Source organism: Aquila chrysaetos, chromosome 4, assembly GCF_900496995.4.
Source record: "Aquila chrysaetos chrysaetos chromosome 4, bAquChr1.4, whole genome shotgun sequence".
Classification (NCBI taxonomy): domain Eukaryota; kingdom Metazoa; phylum Chordata; class Aves; order Accipitriformes; family Accipitridae; genus Aquila; species Aquila chrysaetos.
In genome coordinates, this window is record NC_044007.1 from 21,025,689 (window position 1) to 21,043,670 (window position 17,982).

At 41.9% G+C, this 17,982-nt stretch overlaps 1 protein-coding gene across 7 annotated transcripts in view; it reads right to left on the minus strand.

Moving 5' to 3' along the window:
* The window catches only part of OXR1 (oxidation resistance 1), a 305,392-nt gene extending 290,012 nt beyond the window's left edge, over positions 1–15,380 (minus strand). For 2 of the 7 annotated variants that reach the window (XM_030010973.2, XM_030010972.2), the window contains exon 1: positions 14,409–14,611. Coding sequence is in view for 3 of the 7 variants with exons in the window: in XM_030010979.2 (XP_029866839.1) it covers positions 2,222–2,237 (16 nt within the window). In the remaining 4 variants the exon portion in view is untranslated. Of the gene's footprint in view, positions 1–2,221; positions 2,269–7,449; positions 7,556–14,408; positions 14,614–15,210 lie in introns of those variants that run through there. The other 5 variants (XM_030010979.2, XM_030010971.2, XM_030010977.2 and 2 more) reach the window with 5 other exon arrangements.
* Positions 15,381–17,982: the final 2,602 nt, after the last annotated feature.

The following is a 17,982-nucleotide window of genomic DNA, read 5'->3' on the forward strand; positions in this document are numbered from 1 at the left end:
TCCCAAGAAACATGTATTTAGATGCTTCTTCATGTTCTAACTTATTTTGCAAGTCATTATTAATATTGAAATTAAAATAATTGTATTTCTATATGAAAAACATCCAAAAAGATCAAATAATTCCTTATTTTTTACTATTAAATTCAACTCTCTATATAATGATATCAATAATAACAGTGCTGCTTGCTCAAGTGCTACTAAAATGACACTGGACATTCAGTCCACCATTTAGAAATCTGATTTTTAGGATTACAAGAGTAGAATTGAAATCAGGATTGAACAAAGACATCACTTATTTCCTACTTGTCCATTTCCACTTAAATAGCAGCTTAAAATCCTTAATTATTCATTCCAAACTAGGAGAGATCATCTCCTTTTTTTTTTCCACTTTGATACAAAACTTTTTGACAGATCACTCAATGAATGTCAGAAACCTGCCTGTTTTATGTGGCTGTTCTCAGCAGGTTAAAACAGGAGGTGACCAGTACGGGAACCCCCTAGATCTCATTAGCTGAGGAGGAAAGGAGTGGTGGAAGTCCAGAGGAGAGCCTGCCCACACGTGCTTCATCCTCAAGCTTAGCACCAGTTCTTTTTTTAGCCAGAAGGGGCTTATCTTATTACCCTTCTTAGCTGTGATCTCCACATAGAACCAGAGAACATCATCATCCCAGGAAGTACAGGCAGCACACAGGGAACAGGCAATTCAGACACTCTCTTGTGCCTCTCGAATGCCTAACAGGACTCTATTGTTACAGTTCGGCTTTGTGCATCCCGTTAATGTAAAATCATACTGCTTCCTTTCTCTTAATTCAGGTAAAATTGATACAGTGTAATAATTAACCCCACACCTACATTTTTTAAAAACCCATACTACTTTGTTGAACTACAGTTACAAGTCACTTGGTTTTCTGCGTGGCAGGATGCACACACTAGTTTTTCACCATCATCTGATGCATAATTCAAGGTTTCTACATTTGTGCATAAATAGTTTCAGGTTATCACACCATGACCATTACAAGCAGTTTCCACATAATCTCAGACTGTCTGCATTATGCATTTTTCCCCACAATATTCAACTGTGGCACCTGCAAAGTGATTCAGGGCATAAGAGGAGTGAGAGTGGCAGAGTATGTTCTTACCAAAATGACAACTTCACCACTATTCCAACAGATATATGAGGGCACAAATTACCTTTAGCACACTGCGAGTGCAAGCATGTATGGGGATGCTCGAGAACAACAGAGCCCTCTGACAGAAACAGAACACCAGCACATAATTGAAATAAAATTTCAACATTTGTCAGAGGTTATTTAAATAACATTGGTGCAGCCTTACAAATTCTCTATTCATGTAGAAAACTCACTACCACTACTACAGCCTCATAAGAGATGCAGTTGCCTGCACCAATATAATTACAATAGCTTCTGAGTCACAGAGGAAAATCTGGCCCATGCTGATACATTATGCAGAGCATCTATAAAAATGACTGCTGATGGCATTAAGTAAGAACTAGGACCATAGAATTGGAAACGTTGTTATTGTCTCCATAATACTAAATTTATCCTTTGTATTACAAATATAGGGAAGTGAAAAAAATGAACACCTTAAAAAGATAATAAGCAATTCAACAACAAAAGATTCTACTGTCTACTCATTATTTTTATTCAGGTTACTCAGTATATGAGCCAATATCAACCAAAAGGTTTGAACTGTGTGAACTGCAATGTTTCAAGGTCATTCCTTTCCAAACATGAACAGGATTTTAGCAGGAATTAAATTAATTGGAAGAGAATGAAGGGGGGTTTTTGCTCTGTTCCTGTAATCTGTTTATTTTACTGGCAAGCACAGTAGAGCTACTTGAAATTTGCAAAACAAAGGAGTAACACAAAATACTATTGTGTAAAAACTTAATTTATGCAAGTTATTTTTCTCCCCACATCTGGCTTGACACCCTGCACAGAACGAACATGAGACATTTGTTCCTATCTATCCTGCAATTAAAGTACTCAAAGACTTGTATCACAGAGCCAGTTGTCTCTTCCAGTGTTGTCTGACTGCTCCACTCACAGCAATACATTTGCACCCCTTCCATCCATTGTGGTGAACAGTGTTTAGGTACCAGTCACATGTAAAAAAAAAAGTCATAAAATCAGTGGTGCTGCACCAGAAAAAGCCTTATGTGCTTTTAAAACTGACTAAGAACAAAAATACAAATTCATACCTTCCATAGCACGCATGTCCAGTCCATGGCAGCTTAGTTCCACATTACTAATTGGCCAGAAGGAAGAAGACAAAAAATACATATGGACTTAATTTTATTAAATATAAATATAAACACGTAATGTTTGCTTCCCTATTGATGAACAGAAGGTAGGAACATTCTCCACACATGGCTCAAAGCTGTTAGCAATACACTATCTGACCCTTCACTAACACATGGGAAGAACCTATCTTTTACCACCTGTCGATTTGTAGAGCTGATTAAGGGAAAATTATCCAGCATTTTCCATATGTTAAAATGAAGTCAGCCAAAGTCTGTCTCCCATGGCTCTGTTCTAGACTCTAGACCCTGCTGAAGAAGCTCTTTAAGGGAAGGGTTAAATTTCTTTGTTTCAACGAGGAAGTACTGTTGTTCTGTACAGTTTTATTGGGTTTAGGTCAAATTCACGGTAAAGCATTCTAGCATTACGATCTGTTAGTAGGAAAGGATAAGAACTAGAACATCCAAACACAAATAACTTGCACAAGGAGGAAAAAAACCACAAGCTTAGGCATGAATTTCAATGTGGTAGTACTCTGCAACAGACTAAGCCACAGTCTCTGTAATCTCCTGTCCCAAGCTCTATTGGTTAATACCTTAATTTAAACTTGGAATTAAATGTTGTTCTTGTAGTTCACCTTTAACCAACTGTACCCAAGTCATGCTTTATGTGACTGGGGTCACAGATTACTACATTTTTTAAAGCATTCTCCCAGTGGTCTCACATAAACTACTTTTTTTGCATCAGCATTTTTTACCAAAAAAAAGTGTAAAAATTAGTGTGGCCTATTAGCAATACTAAAATTGCACCCATAATGACTAAATATTCAAGAAAAGCAGAGCATGCAGAGGCAACCTAGATGATTTAGTTGGGGGTGTGAGGGGGGAAGAAGTTTTGAGCCAAATGGTCACCTCAGATCCTTTTCTGGGATTCATAATTAGGAGTCATGCACTCTTACAAATACATGAACTCATTATTGCGTTGTATAAATGCAAATGCTCATTTGCACAGAGTAAAACTTTTTGTTCAAAGTGATGTACATATTTTACGGATCTATAAAAGTATCTTCTCTTCAACATCAAGAGCCTAGCTGAGACAATATCAAAACAAATTAACACTAAAGATTATACTTAAAAAAAAGAACAGGAACTTCATCTAAACATCACATGCTAAGGAATGATCAATACAGTGTGATAGTAGTCCTGTCTTAGCTACCATGATCTACCCGCCAAATGAAGAAGACTTCCTTGTGTTCCTCCTAACTGCTTTTGCACAGCTCAATAGCTGTGTTTGGAGAAAGCATCTTAGAGGCTTATAGTTTGAAGTCCTTCAGGAATAATGTTGCATTTCTCACCCAAGATCGAGAAGTGGATGATTAGTTTGTTTTCTTTGGAGAAAATACTACCATTTTATCTTTCTTTACCTGCTAGAGAGGTACAGTTAACAATGCACCAAGAACAGACTGGAATATGTAATAAGATTGTTATTCAAGTTAATCGGTTACATGTATCTTACGCATAAACAAATTTGCAGGCTTCAGATGTGCTGCAGCTCAGAGGTAGCCATAATCGTTAATTTTTCACAATCCAATTTTTATTAAACGGAATAGGAATCTTCCTAAACAAGGACACAGGACAAAACACTAGTGGTTTAAAATTGCAACAGTCCAGAACTCCAAACAAACTTGAGTAATTTAATCCTGGCATGGAAACTGAATGCTTGACACACTGAAATTTGTGTGGTGCCACTGTGTAAGCACTGTGGTATAAAATGTCAGGTACAAGCATCTGGAAAACTACAAGCTCCTTATACCAGCTTCACTGCTTCACACCATCTCAGTCTGTATTTCTGTAGATTGGCACAATTCATTTTAATTTACCCATCAAAAAGCCATTATTGTCACTTTTTTCCAGACTATTCTTTAAAATCCTTCTAATAATCGTGCACTTACATGAAGTGACTTAACTCATATGCATTAAAGCACATTGGTGACTGCTTTTGCCCTCACACAGGTATAAATCTGGCTCATTTTGCCAAACATGAATTAATTCACCTTGAAAATATTTACAGATCTTTGGAAAAAAAGAGAGTGCTTGTCAGAGGAAGTTATTTAAAGCCAACTCCTCCTATCATCTAAAGATCTACTGGTTTACATAGAGGTGTACATTTGGAAAACTAAAAACAGAAAACTGACCTACAACATGATTGGGTATTACAAGGAAGGGGAATAAATACAGGAATTGAAAAAAAAAAAAATATTTTTTTTTTTTAATTTTTATTCTTCCTCCTCTTGGATTGAGTCAGCAAGAGACAGGTACTTTTGCCATAGTGAGTTGTAATTAAAATAACTGGAAAGGAAAATTAGAAAGCAGAAAGCAATTAGCAGTTATAAGAATTTAGAAGCGATGACAGGGATCTTTTGTATGTTTCATGCAGATAGAATGATTTCCTCCCTATCAATGCCAGCTTTCAGATTTCCTCAAGATTTCAGTTATTTCAGCTGAAGAAGGCCCTGTGGGTTCCAACCAGTGGTCTCTTATGTTTCCCAAAGGAGGTCACCCAGGGTGACATGCAGTTCTTCCTTTGGGGAATTCATTTCTACTGCCCATTGCCACGTCATCTTACAAAACCTCTGCCTTTGGGTATACCCGAGAAACAAAGAGGTTAGAAGTAACTCAGGGCATAAAAAGGGATTGGAAAGAGCAGTGATAAGTTTCCATTCTGCCTGTGCTACAGTTTTAGGACGTCTCATATAGGACCCTGAAAACTGGGGAAAACAGAAGGTAGAGGAATTTGGGGAAAATACACATGGGGAAGTAAGAGTATCTTTTCTGGGTATTTCTCAATACGACTATATGTTTGCAATGCCTCCCCTTTAAAGCTTCAGTGAGGTCAAGCCTTATCTCTAGGTACAACCTAAGCCTCGCTCAAAACTTACTGCAACACTGGCTAAGAGCAACATTAGGAGATGGTGACAGAACTGCAGTGAGACAATTTGGTGTTCACTGTGCCATGTTCCTGTGCCAAACTAGATATGCAGATGTACTGTGATTACATTTTATCACCACATCACTCTCCTTCCAAACACTGTGAGCTCCATCCAGCCATGCAGCTTCTCCACCAGGGCAACTCAATCCACTGCCACCATCACTAGGTTCACCCATTTTGCAGACCGTTGCTAGTGTTGTTGGATACAACATATGTATGTAGTAGTCTTCCAGCAGACATGTAACATAATTTTGACACATAGAGCCAAATTTCCCTTATGGAGTGTAAGGAAAAGCACCACACCAAAATCAAGACCACTTGTATCTTAATTCGGTCTCACTTGCTGCCATCTTTATTTACCTACTCTCCATTATTTAAATGCAGCAATGATTATGAGGACTGTTACATAGATCTCTTCTCCCATGGTCCCATTACCACTACAAGGAGCTTTTCTCCCCTTCAAAGACATCCTAATTCAGAAGGCTGGCTGCAGTTTGCTGAGGACTTCAGTAGGTTGCAACCCCTCATATACTGTGGCTGCTATTTTCACAATGTTAAGAACCACAGGTCACCAAGTGTCTAAACAATATTCTTAAAGAGGATGCATAAACTGCTTCATACAGTTTTCAGCTATGCATTCACATAGCATTTCTTTCCACCAAGACTGCTTCAACGCTCAGAGAACAGGAAGGACACTATTTACTGAGTAAGCAGTTAAGGTATCCAGTGTCTAGGCTGATCACAGTTGTTCAGTCCATAGCCTTATGGTACTCTGCTTAAGTTCTGCTTGGATGCCGTAAGTATTAATTTCCTCATGAGCCTCTCCAAGGTGATCATCACTACAGTATTAGAGTACTTCGCCAACATTAACGAACTTATCTTCTCACATCGTGCTATGTTGTGCAGCTAGTATTATCTTCATTTTACAGATACACACTTGAAGTATAGAGACTAAAGTTAAATTGAAAAGTCTTCATTTACTTTGGGTATCCAGGCAGCTTCAGCTCTAATATTTTAAGTCCACAAGGGGCAAAAATACAAGTTTACAATAATAAATAAGAGGAAGAGGTAAGAGGCTGTGAGGAGGTAGAATAATGAGGTAAAATAGCCTCAGGCTTGCTGAATTACAACAGGACGGGAAGAATTGGAAACTTTGGATTCCTTCTGGACTCTGTAAAGCCCTTGCAAGACATGGACTTGCACGTCTTCCCAGTTGCCCGGTGCCATTCTCATCTTCCCTCAGCCTTACCCCATCACCATCACCACCCTGCAACAACCTCATCCAACCAACACTAAGATTTTGTCCAGGCAGCTCATCCAAGTCCTAATCTGATCCAAAGCCAAGACCTTCTCTCTCACAGTCCCCAGCTCCAAGGACAGCTTTTTTGCTTCAGCATTTTTGTCAGAATGCTTGTCATAAGGTTACCTGAACTCCAGGCACATCCCAGTGCCTCAATGCTTTAAAGACGTTAAGAACACAAACAACAAAGAAACTTCAGGACACGCTTTAGTGGGCATGGTAGTGTTGGGTTGACAGTTGGACTCGATGATCTTAAAGGTCTTTTCCAACCTAAATGATTCTATGATTCTATGAACATATCCAAAATTTCACTTTTTTTTCCCAATCACCACTGCCATAGAGAAGAACTGCAGAAAAGAGCAAATGCTGGATAAGTCCTGCTTGACACTGTTGTCTTAGATGTGAGTACTTGCACTCAGCTGAAAAAGTTGTGCCCTCTGGGACCTCTAAACACAGGGATGCTTTGAATGGAAAGCCATGCCTGGAGGTAGATGCTCAGATGCAATGCAGCACAGCAATACTTTACACCCAACACTTCAGGTACAGTCTGCGGATAAAGTAAGAGCAAGTCTACACTGGGAAAGTACATAAAGCAGCTATTTTGGCAGGGACACCTGAGAAAAATCTTATATTCAGAGCCTCAAATTTGATAATCTGTTTTAACAATTTAATTTGAAGAAAACATAAACCACACATTTTAATTCTGTAAAAACTGCTGATTGTGCGTAGGCCTCTAAAAGAAGTAAATACACACACGTTCCACTGTAGGAGCTTACAGTGGGGATACACAACATACAGGAAGACACTGGGAAGTAGTAAACAGAAAAACCAATTGAGCAGTGAAGCTTTAATAAATGTTAGTTCCACTTCAAAACTTTCCTTGTAATTTCTTACACATACCTATTCCACTGGTTCCATTTTAGAGGTGTCTAAGTCATTCACTGCTTCAGGTAAAACTTCTCAGTGGAGCATAAACTCAGGTTACAAGCTTTCAGGTGAGACAGACCTTAGTGAAAAAAATAAGGGGGGGGGGGGGGGGGGAAGAGGTATGACAGTTTGCATATGGAAAAGAGTTTCACAGTCAAGTGTTCCACATGGACCAGCTAATTCCTGCTACTATCATCCTTTCTGACATATGAAAAATGCATGCAAAGAAAGACACAATTTATTTTTGCCATGGTGATATACTGATGGCAACAGAAGGTATGAGTGGGACTTCTATCAGTGGTTTAGGTCCACAATTAAAATTAACGCAATTCTTTGAAAAATATTCAAGCAGGAAGTACCACAAGGGTCTTCAGGTTTCATCTAGAAGCGAGATTGACTACTAGTGAATTAGCATTAGTCCTATGGCCATAACATTTCACTGCAGGTAGTGTTCATACTAGCTCTAAGAAAAAAAAAAAATAGTCATAATCCCAAAGAAAATTATTGAAAACCCACAGAGACTAACAATAAGATTCCAAAGGAGAATTAAAGCTAGAAGAAACAAATATATTTTGTTTCCCATTGCATCCGTTTTCCTTGCTATTGCTGTTTGTAGTCCTGGATAAGAGCTGTTTCCTTCCCTAAATGGGATTTAAAAGCTGTTACAGCTTCTCTTTTCAGATGTTACAGAAGTGGTGATAATCATTGATTAAACATCTTGGAATGTGCTTGTATAAACAACATGGATGTCCTGGCTTTTTGGTGCAACAAAATCCATAACACAACTTGGAATTCAACTGCCAGAGATTCAGATGACTGAATAGATTAGGTTTACATCAACAGTATATAAATATCAATTTCTGAAATATAACAGTATTAATAATTTAAAATCACAAAGGAAGTCTAAAGAAGACTCACAAGTGAATCCAATTTCACTGCAGTGACTATAAATACTAACATTTTAGTATGCTCTGTATTATTTATGAAATATGAAGATGATTTATTACTAAGCTTTTGTACAGCTATGGTTACATTAAGGACTAACTAATAGTGTATTTGCTGTTATTTTAGAAGGTGTCTCCATGGAATCTGGTTGTGTTATGCCTTGGGGAAAAAAAAAAAAGTTCCGACTATAGTATCAAAGTGTTATCTTTATGTGCATGTCATATTATATAAAGGTTTCTGGATACTTACTATCTATAGGAGTACTTAAGTGAACTACGTTTTACCTATGAATTTGTTTCACATTTATGCATCCCAAAAGCATTTTATACAAAGAAGCACAGGAGACAGATGATTCTTCTTCTCCTCTGTTTCCACAACTCATGTTCATAGTGAAATGAATGGGAATTGTATCCGTAAGGTGTCTAGAAAGAAAAGGCGTCTCAATTAAGCAGCCACACTATGTGCTCACATAGTGTATTTTTTTTCCTCCAAATCTGGTGTTTTAATGGGTGAGATCACCCACCGAAGACAGACAAGATGGTTCCTAGTAACCTGTCCCGATGACTGTGAGAAGACCTTCCAAAACAAGAGTGTGTACAAATAGTACCACTGAACAAACAAGGTACCTACACTACCAAGAGGCAATACTTTGTCTTCCAGAGGTATCCCGAGTTTGACACAGAACTGCTACAGCTTTGCTTTCCATGCTCAATAAGAAATACTGTGTGTCCATGATTGCACAGATGTCAACTGTGCCTTCACAGGGGTGCAAGGGATATGTCCCAGGTTGACCCCAAATGTTACTCTTTGGTCACTGATTACTGAAGAATGTGTAAACTGTAACAGTGGATCTTATGTGACTAAGGCTCTTATTCACAGACCAAAAAAGTTCCCATCTTGCACAGAAAACGGGCTTACTTTTGCTAACATCAGCTTAAGCTCTGCTTAGAGCGTTCAAAATGTCCTCTTTCATTCGTCTTTCACTGTTGATCACTGATAGATTTACTAGCAAAGTATTAAACAACTTGTACCTACTTCACTGTTCAAGATTTCTTTATGTTTCCTCCCTCCTATTAGGGCACTGACTTTTCCTGCCCTCATCATTTTATTTGTGTGTGAAGTTACCATGCATTCAGGAAAAGCATTTGCATCTAGGACACAGTAGGTAGAACTTCCAAGTGACAGAAAACAGAGTGCCTAGTCTCAGAAATGAAACAGGACTGAAAATACATAAACAGCAAAAGATTTGATGAGCTCAGTCTTATCAAGAGATCTTCATCGATCTATACATACCTTCACAGAAAAAAATATTGGACAATATGTAGCTCTTTGAACAGGCAGATAGTCAGATACAATAGGTGGAAGTTGAATAAAAACAACACCAAGCTAAAAATAAGGTATTAATAGCAACCATTTAGGCTAATTAATAACTGGAAAGCTCACAATGGATTTGGATGCATTCACAAGTGTTAAGAGGGGTTTACTCCAAATTTTTAAATGAAGAGTAATTTTTTTTTCTACGTGGTAAGTCTCATTCAGCCAAGAATTTACTCAGACTCCACCAGTTTCTATTATATGGGAAGTCATCGCACATGTCCCTCTGGTTTTATAATGTCCATGACTGTGCTGGGGGAATCCCCTTGTTCCTTCACAAGTTTTAAGTTTAACTCTCCTTTTCAGATCAGTCCGTCAGGCATCCAACGTTAACTATCACTCAGTAAGTACTTTGTTACTTCGCCCCTAATCTTGACAGGGTGCAGGGGGTGGGTGTGGTGAAAGCAGGACCCCCATCATACGGAACAAAAGGGTCCAACAACAGGGTGATAAAGCTTACCAGGACTTCAGTCCAACCCTGAAAACAACTGGGTCCAGCAAAAAGAAAGTAAAGAGGATACTGGTATACCCTTCATAGCCTCAAGCTATTCAAGGAGGAACTCACACAAATACACCTGTCATATAACACCACAGCACACCTTATCCTGCTGCTCAGAATTCCATTTTTTTCCCCCATGTTACCATCCCTGGGCTATGTAGACAACATGTTACATTGGCCCCAGAAAAGGTACAATCCTTTGTTTTGTGACAAACAGCGTGTTTGTAAGCTGTGTTCAGGACTCTGCTGGGAACTCCATTATGACACACATCCAGCTTCTGAGTAGCTGTCCCCTCTTCCCTTTGCTCCCATGTCTAACCCCCTCTCTTTGCATGACTTCTCAATCATCAAATGATAAATATACCTGAGTGTATTCCTGAGGAGTAACAAAGTGAAGTCCAATGGTCCTTTCCCCTCATGTCATTTTGAGAGTTAAGGAGCCAAAACTCCAATTAGTTCTCACTACAATAGCTGTGGAAGATTAATACAGGTTTATATATTTTCTTCCCTACTTCTCTCTTCTTTCTCCGATTTTTTCTTCCTCTCCAAACCCTATTACAGGCAACAGAATAACGAAAAATAGCAAATACTCCTTCTATCTCTGTTTTGCTAGAGCAATGTAAGAAAGCAGGAGCAGGAGGTCATCACTTGCTTCAATGTGTAATTGAGAGATACAGGCAGTAACCTTACATACAGGAGAAACTCGCTAATTGTCCTGCTGTAGCCACAGATAAGCTCTCTCTGTGACAGAGGCCTCTGCACAATCTGAAAGATTTTGACCTGCAGATCAAATAACTTCCTGTCTTAGAGACTGTATGACATAGCCGTAACATATCATGAGATATCCAGGAGATACCTTCTCCGTATCTATGTCTAATCTTCAGTAAAACTGGTAGGAGCAGATGCTAGAATAAAAGGGTAATTTACAGCTCACTGCTGCAGTACACCATGTAAGCATCTGTTCCTGGCACAAAACACCACCGATGAAATGAAGATAGCAGTGTCTTTTTCAAACACTTGAAGGTCTTCCCTAGGAGCTTCGTAACACGTGCAATTCTTTGACTATCCCAAACTGCTCCTTCTGCCCTGACGGCAACAGTTCACACACCAGAGAAAGACACCTTACCTTAATGAGTATCTGCTGCAGTAGACAAGGAAGCCATCCTAAATTTAAGTAAATGGCTCTATTAAACAAAAGTATCAGCATCTGAGTGAACCTATTGATGAACACGTAGCAATCTTGTGCTAACCTGACACCCGACCATGCTTGTCATCAGTAACTGTTTGCTTCTGTAAGGTTGTCAAATCCCACGTGTTTCAATAATATGCTTAATTTAATGTTTTTGTTACTGTAACTTAGGAAACAACAGGAGCTCGCTAAAGGGTGAAGAAGAAATAAGTTACAGTAGCTCATCAACAAAAACAAATGCTAAGAGACCTTCTTGCAAATTAACAGCTGATAGGTAATGCTGACAATCCTAGACTACTGCCTTCAGCTATCAGCCTTAGAGAATAATCACTTCCCTATGAAAATTTCCTAGGGCATTATTAATAGGGTTTTGGTTTTTTGGTGTTTTGGTTTGGTTTTTAATTAAATTCAACTTTTTTTTTTTTTTTTAAAGTATTTTTACATCTCTTTCCATAGTCCTTTCCCCAAAGTCCTGGGGGGATGAGTATATATGATTTCCTATAATGCAAGATGACACACTTTATTAAAAAAAAAAAAAACAACCCACAACATGGAAGATATTTCCCTAGATTAAGCAAATAATGGAGAAATAAGAGTTTTCAAGGGAAGACATGCATGGAGAAAGATTAGAGTTATTTTTCCTGTCAGGCAGAAAAAAGTAACTACGTACAAACACTGCAGCTGCTAACTAGACAGTCCAAACAATTAATATGTAACCCCACTGCCACTCAAATAATTTTCTCATTTCCAATAGTTAGGCTCAAACCTGGACAAGAAACAAAGAATCAACTGAGACTCTACAGGCACTATATCACAGTGTATATTCTAAGGATATGCTTATATGCTCTATCAGCATATGCTTTGACTATCAAAGAATGCTTATCTGGTTAGGATGCTAAAATAATTCTATTAATCTGTATGAGCTCTGGAACTATAATAAGAAGTATTAAAACATCGTAAGAGTAAAATGCAACACAAATAATTAACCAAATTATTACTCTAAGATCATAAGGAAAGGCATTTTTAACACTCAGAGTTTGAAGGCTTCTGATATTTTGAACAATTTTATTTTTTAAATACCTGGTATTATTTCAGCTCAGTTCTAATTACAGGAGAAAAATGGCAGGTTGTCATGCACAAAAATTTCCCTCCTTAATTTTCACTACACTGTCAACATAGGTAACACAAGCTGTTCTTTCCTGCTGCATTGGTCTTGTGCAGCAGGCAAAAGGCATCTACTCAAGAATTCATTTTTTTTCGCCATTATTGCATACTCATAAAAATGGAACTGACAGGACAGCAGTTTATTCATGCACAACTCAGATCCCAATCGCACACACTGACTGGCTTTCAGAAACCCATAGATCAATTGCTATTGTTTGGGGGGGGTGTCATGGGGCAGTGGGTGTTTCATTTGGGGGAAAGGAAGAGTTGTAGAGGTACAGAAACAATCACACCTGTCTCCACTACAATAATACTAATTAACAGAACCAAGAATATACGCAGTAGGGATGGCAAGTTCTAGGGATTTAGCTACTTTAAAGTACATCTAAATTTTGATGAGGCTTAACACGCAGACGTTGAAGCTTATATGAATATTCATCCCCGAGTACTCCACCAAATCTAAGTCAACGTGCAAAGGTAATCATGCCTGTAAGTGTCCAAAGTCAGGTCGTTAAAGTAAGAATATCTACCGGGATGGTCTAAAGAAAATTAAGACAGACTGTCCACCAAGAGCACCTTACCGGCCCTTGCTTAGTCCAACTCTTTCACCAGTGACATGCTAAGCAGTAGAATTTTCATAAGCGACATTCAGTTTCACAGAAAGCTCCTCGAATTCCCCCTTCCCCTATTAATTTATCATTTTAGTTAACTATCATTTTAGATGGGCATCTTCATACAACTTTGCAAACAGCAACGAGCCTCCTCTGAATAGGGAAGCAGTTTCCGAAACCTTTCCTCATTTCAGAGCACTGGAAAAGAAATGAACCGAATCATGCTGCTTTCAACATGAAGAACTTTACATCCCGAGTATCAGTGAGACACAGTGTTCAAACCGACTTTACAGGTGAAAGGAACAACAACAGAATAAGCACTTTTTTAAATGAATAACAAAATCCTATTTTCAGAGGAAAAAACCTCGGGGCATCGTTCGGTATTTGTTTGCTACCGACAGGCAAGTTACAATACTGTACCCCTACTAAACTAAGAGCACCCGGAACAAATTCTCACACAAGGCAGCAAAAACGTATGTCACGACAGTTTCTCTCAGCGAACACTTTCTTCCCTGCGGTGCCATCTGTTAAATCAGAAACTCCTTTAAACACCACAGCCTCGCTAATTCCGACGACGCACTGGCTGCGCGGCTACTTGCTCCCTATTTCGGTACCGCGCCCTCTCCGCAGGGCGAGCGCAGCCTCCCGCTTCTCCCAGCGCCGCTCGCAGCCGCGGGCCGCGCTCGGACCCGGCCCGGCGCTGGCGGGGGCAGCGCGGCCGCGGGGTCGCCACACGCACCTGAGGAGAGGCGCCCACCCGCCGCCGACCCGCGCAGCGCGGACCCGCCGCGGCGTGGCCGGGCCGAGCCGACCCGGCAGGCCGCGGCCCGCGCCTAGGGCGGCGGGACCCCGCAACGCGTGGCCAGCCACTGCCCTCCGGGCCGGCGGGGCCGGGCCGCGGGCAGCCGAGAAGTTGCGACGCCGCGGGGCGCGCAGCGAGGCGGCCGGGCGGGCAGGGGCAGCCGGTCGCGCCGCGCGTCCCGCCCGACGCCAGCCCCCAGGGGCTGGAGATGGGGCCGGGGGGGGGGGGACGACACCGAACTCCGAGCCCCTGCCCTGGGCCGCCCCTGCCGCGGGGAGACGGCACCGAGGCGCCCGCCGCCCCCCCCCGGCCCCGCGGCGGGCACCCCGCGCCCGCGGAGAAACTTACTTGCGGGCGGCGGCGGCGGGCGGCGCGGAGCGGGAACGGAGCGCAGCGGAGCGAGCGGCGGCGGCGGCGGCACGCGCCTCCCTCACGCGGCCCCCGGCCGCGCGCCCTCCTTCCCGCCCGGCGAGCGCGGCGCGCGAGCGCAGCCCCGGCGCGGCGGCCGCTGCCGAGCGGGTTCGGACATGCTCAGTCCCCCCGCCGTCGCCGCGCGGAACCTACCACCGCGGGGGGGGGGGGGGAGGAGGGGGGGAGCACGGAGAAATAGGGGGCAGAACTGGATGCTACCAAGAGGACGAGCTAAAAATAGGCGCCGCAGAAAAGAACAGCTGGAGCTTAAAGGGGCAGAGGCGGCCTCGCTCCCCGCAGCCCCCGGGCAGGGGTTGCCTCCCCGGGTCGGGGGCTGACCTCCCGCCGCGCCGGTCCTGCCCGCGGTGTCGGAGGAGAGGCACCGAAACAGGGGCGATGCCCGCGCTAGCCGCGCCCGGGTCCTGCCCGCGCCTATGCAGCGGGAGCCCTGCGGCTACGCTGGTCTGCGCCTACTCCCGCCGAATCGAGCAGGGGTGCACGGTGCGCGGCGCGGCTGCGGGGGGGCTCTTGCGAGCGTCTGATGGGGCGGCGGCCGGGCTCTGCCCGCCCCTCGCCTCAGCGCCGGGCCCCCCACCGCAGCGCCGGGCCCCTCACCCCAGCGCCGGGCCCCTCACCCCAGCGCCGGACCCGCCACCCCAGCGCCGGACCCGTCACCCCAGCGCCGGGCCGTGCCGTTTACCTCAGGGCCGGGCCGTTTACCTCAGGGCGGACCATTTACCTCAGGGCCGGGCCACCCCGTGAAGCGGCAGTTTCAGAAATCGGGTCTAGAAAGTGCGGGAGAGGATGCCAAGCGGTATTTTGACGCGGTATTTCTCAGGAGACATCTCCATCCTGCTCTGAGGTGTTCGGTTTTGTGGACGAGGCTTGGGGAGAAACAAACTCACACTTCACTTCTCTCCAGTGAAGCCCAGAGAAGTCAGATGAGAATGTGACAGGTCCAAGGCAAGGAGCTTGCAGAACAGCTCCCTAAATATGATTTGCTTGGCTGGCAAGACGAATGACATGATCACACGTTCCTTTCACAGACACTACTGTTTTTCAAACCTAAGAGCTGTAGATAACTGCTAGAAATTAAAAGCCCCCTAAGTATTTGTAAATGGGAGTTTCTGATGTGGTTTTTAAGCCATGGCTTACCATTCCCTGCCTTCCTAAAAGACCAGTAAGAATAAACATGGCAACACCACATTGTTTTAGATTTATAAGCATATTACAAAGCCTAAAAATTATATTACCCTAGCAGGAGTTCAGGGTTTTTGCTGAATTCTGCTTTTACAGATACAGAAAATTGCTGCTGCACAAAGAACAACTTTACAGTATGAATACTGAGTAAGTTCTCACTCATAAAAGATTATCGAACAACATCTGCATAATGATAACTTGCTACTCTGATGACATCACTTACAATAGTACATACAGTCAAGATTACCATGTTAAAAAAGTTTCATTTCTTTCACTAGACGTGAGACGAAAGCACTGGAAGTTGATCTTAATCTGAACTCTAACACAGCCTTCAGCAAAAACTGCTGCAGAAAAAAAAGCTCAGTTACATGTGGGTTAGTATAATCAGGAAAGGAAACGTTAGTTGTCAGTGATGTCAAATAAAGTGAGAGCAAGGAAGCAATTTCCTTTGCAGACTGACATACAATGGGATAGATTATTAGACAAGATTATGTAGGTAACTCTGCTGCAGTACTTTAAGAAACAAAAGATGATGTCATGAAAATTATAGTATTAAAAAGGGAATGAATCATGTTCACTAATTGTCTCCTCATTTTGTGTTCTCTGTAAGCTATGAGATACGCTATAGTCTGTAGTCCATGTCTTAACAGCAGCCTTCACACTGCATATTATAAAAAGTTGTAAGCTATGCAGCATGCGTAACTGTACAAAGTCATGAAAAAAAAATAAATTATGTAATTCTTTCACCTGGAGCTATTGATCTTGAGATAGACAGCTGGGGAAATAGGCAGTTTTCTGAGTGGAGCCTCAGATTGGGGATAACGGAGGACTAATGTATTTCTGGCTGCAGCTGGAGCTCTGCAGGAACAGTAGGCAGCCTCTGGAGAATTTCCTAGAACAGTTTGCACCTTTACCATCATACAGCTCTAGAGAAATCAGGAGACCAAAAGATGTCCTGAGTCTCAGGAGAGTAGCTTCCAACTGGGGACTCTTACTGTCTAGGGAGTGCAGAAGACTGTCCATCATGGGAACAAATGTCTCTGTTAAAATAATGGTGACAAAAACATGTATTTTTTTTGAAGTCTGTATTATCATTCTCTTCAGGGTTAGCTATATTATTATTCTCACGTCTTTCTCGATGAGGAATCTCTTCAGAACTTGTCAAATATAGTTGCTTTTACAAGGAGAGAGAAACATATACAGATATTTCTTACCCAAGCCATGCTGTTGTAAATTGCATGAAATTACAAAAAATTTTGCCTAAGATAGCAAGTTCTTACAATTCCAGCATTCAAAAGACACCATTGTCACCCAGATGCAAATTACCAAATTGGACATTAGTAAGTGGTGGCAGCATCTGCTGTGCCAATCAGTCAACTATAAATTATTTAGAGGCAGACACCCATCTGAAGCTGGATGCTGTTCTTTTCTCATTCCAGTTTTGCTCAGCAGAAATATCCGTAGAGTTGCATTTTGTTCCTACACAGCAACAAAGATTTAAATATCTGCTATGCTGCTGTGCCCCTATCAGACGACAGAAGAGGAACAATTCCTCAGCACGCAGAAGATGTGCAGCTTTGGTCTCCATGAATAGCACAGCACTTTATCAATCTCTCTTCATATTACTTGGGAAGGCTTTAGTAAAATCTTTCTTTTTCAAACGTGTCTCCTATAATTCCACATTGCTGATGATCTGAGGCTGTGACATACCAGCGACTGGCTCTGGCCCTCAGACTTTCACCTCAGTCCTCAGTTTTCTCCTCTCATTGCTATTTTCACTCTTTTCCCTGATAGCAGTGTTCAGATTCTCTCTTCTCTATCCTCTCCTCATGTAACTCAAAGCTACATTCCAGCACCCTCACCTTTCAAGTTCACTGCCCTAGGCAACTTTGCAGTATAGACAAGTACATAATCTTCCTGGGTGGTAGGTAGAATATGCATTGATTTTTTGTTGTTGTTGTTGTTTGATTGTTTACAGGACAAAATTAATTTTCAAGGGATATAACTTGGAAATTTTAGTGAAGATGTAAATCAAAGGTAAAGGTTATTTCCTCATGGTTTATGATCCTTTATGCGACCATTTCTTGTACATCTTCTTAAACTAAACACTACAGGGAGAGGGCACCAAACCAAAGTTCATATTATTAGGTACAGGAGAATGGAGAGACATTCAGAGAGAGAATCCAGCTATTGGGCTGGGGCCCAAATGGGAGATGTTCTTCAGAGTAGCAGAAAAGCTGGCATGATCAATGTGTATCCAGCTGTGCTCAAGGGAAGAGGAATAATTTTACTAGAAGATACCATCCAACTC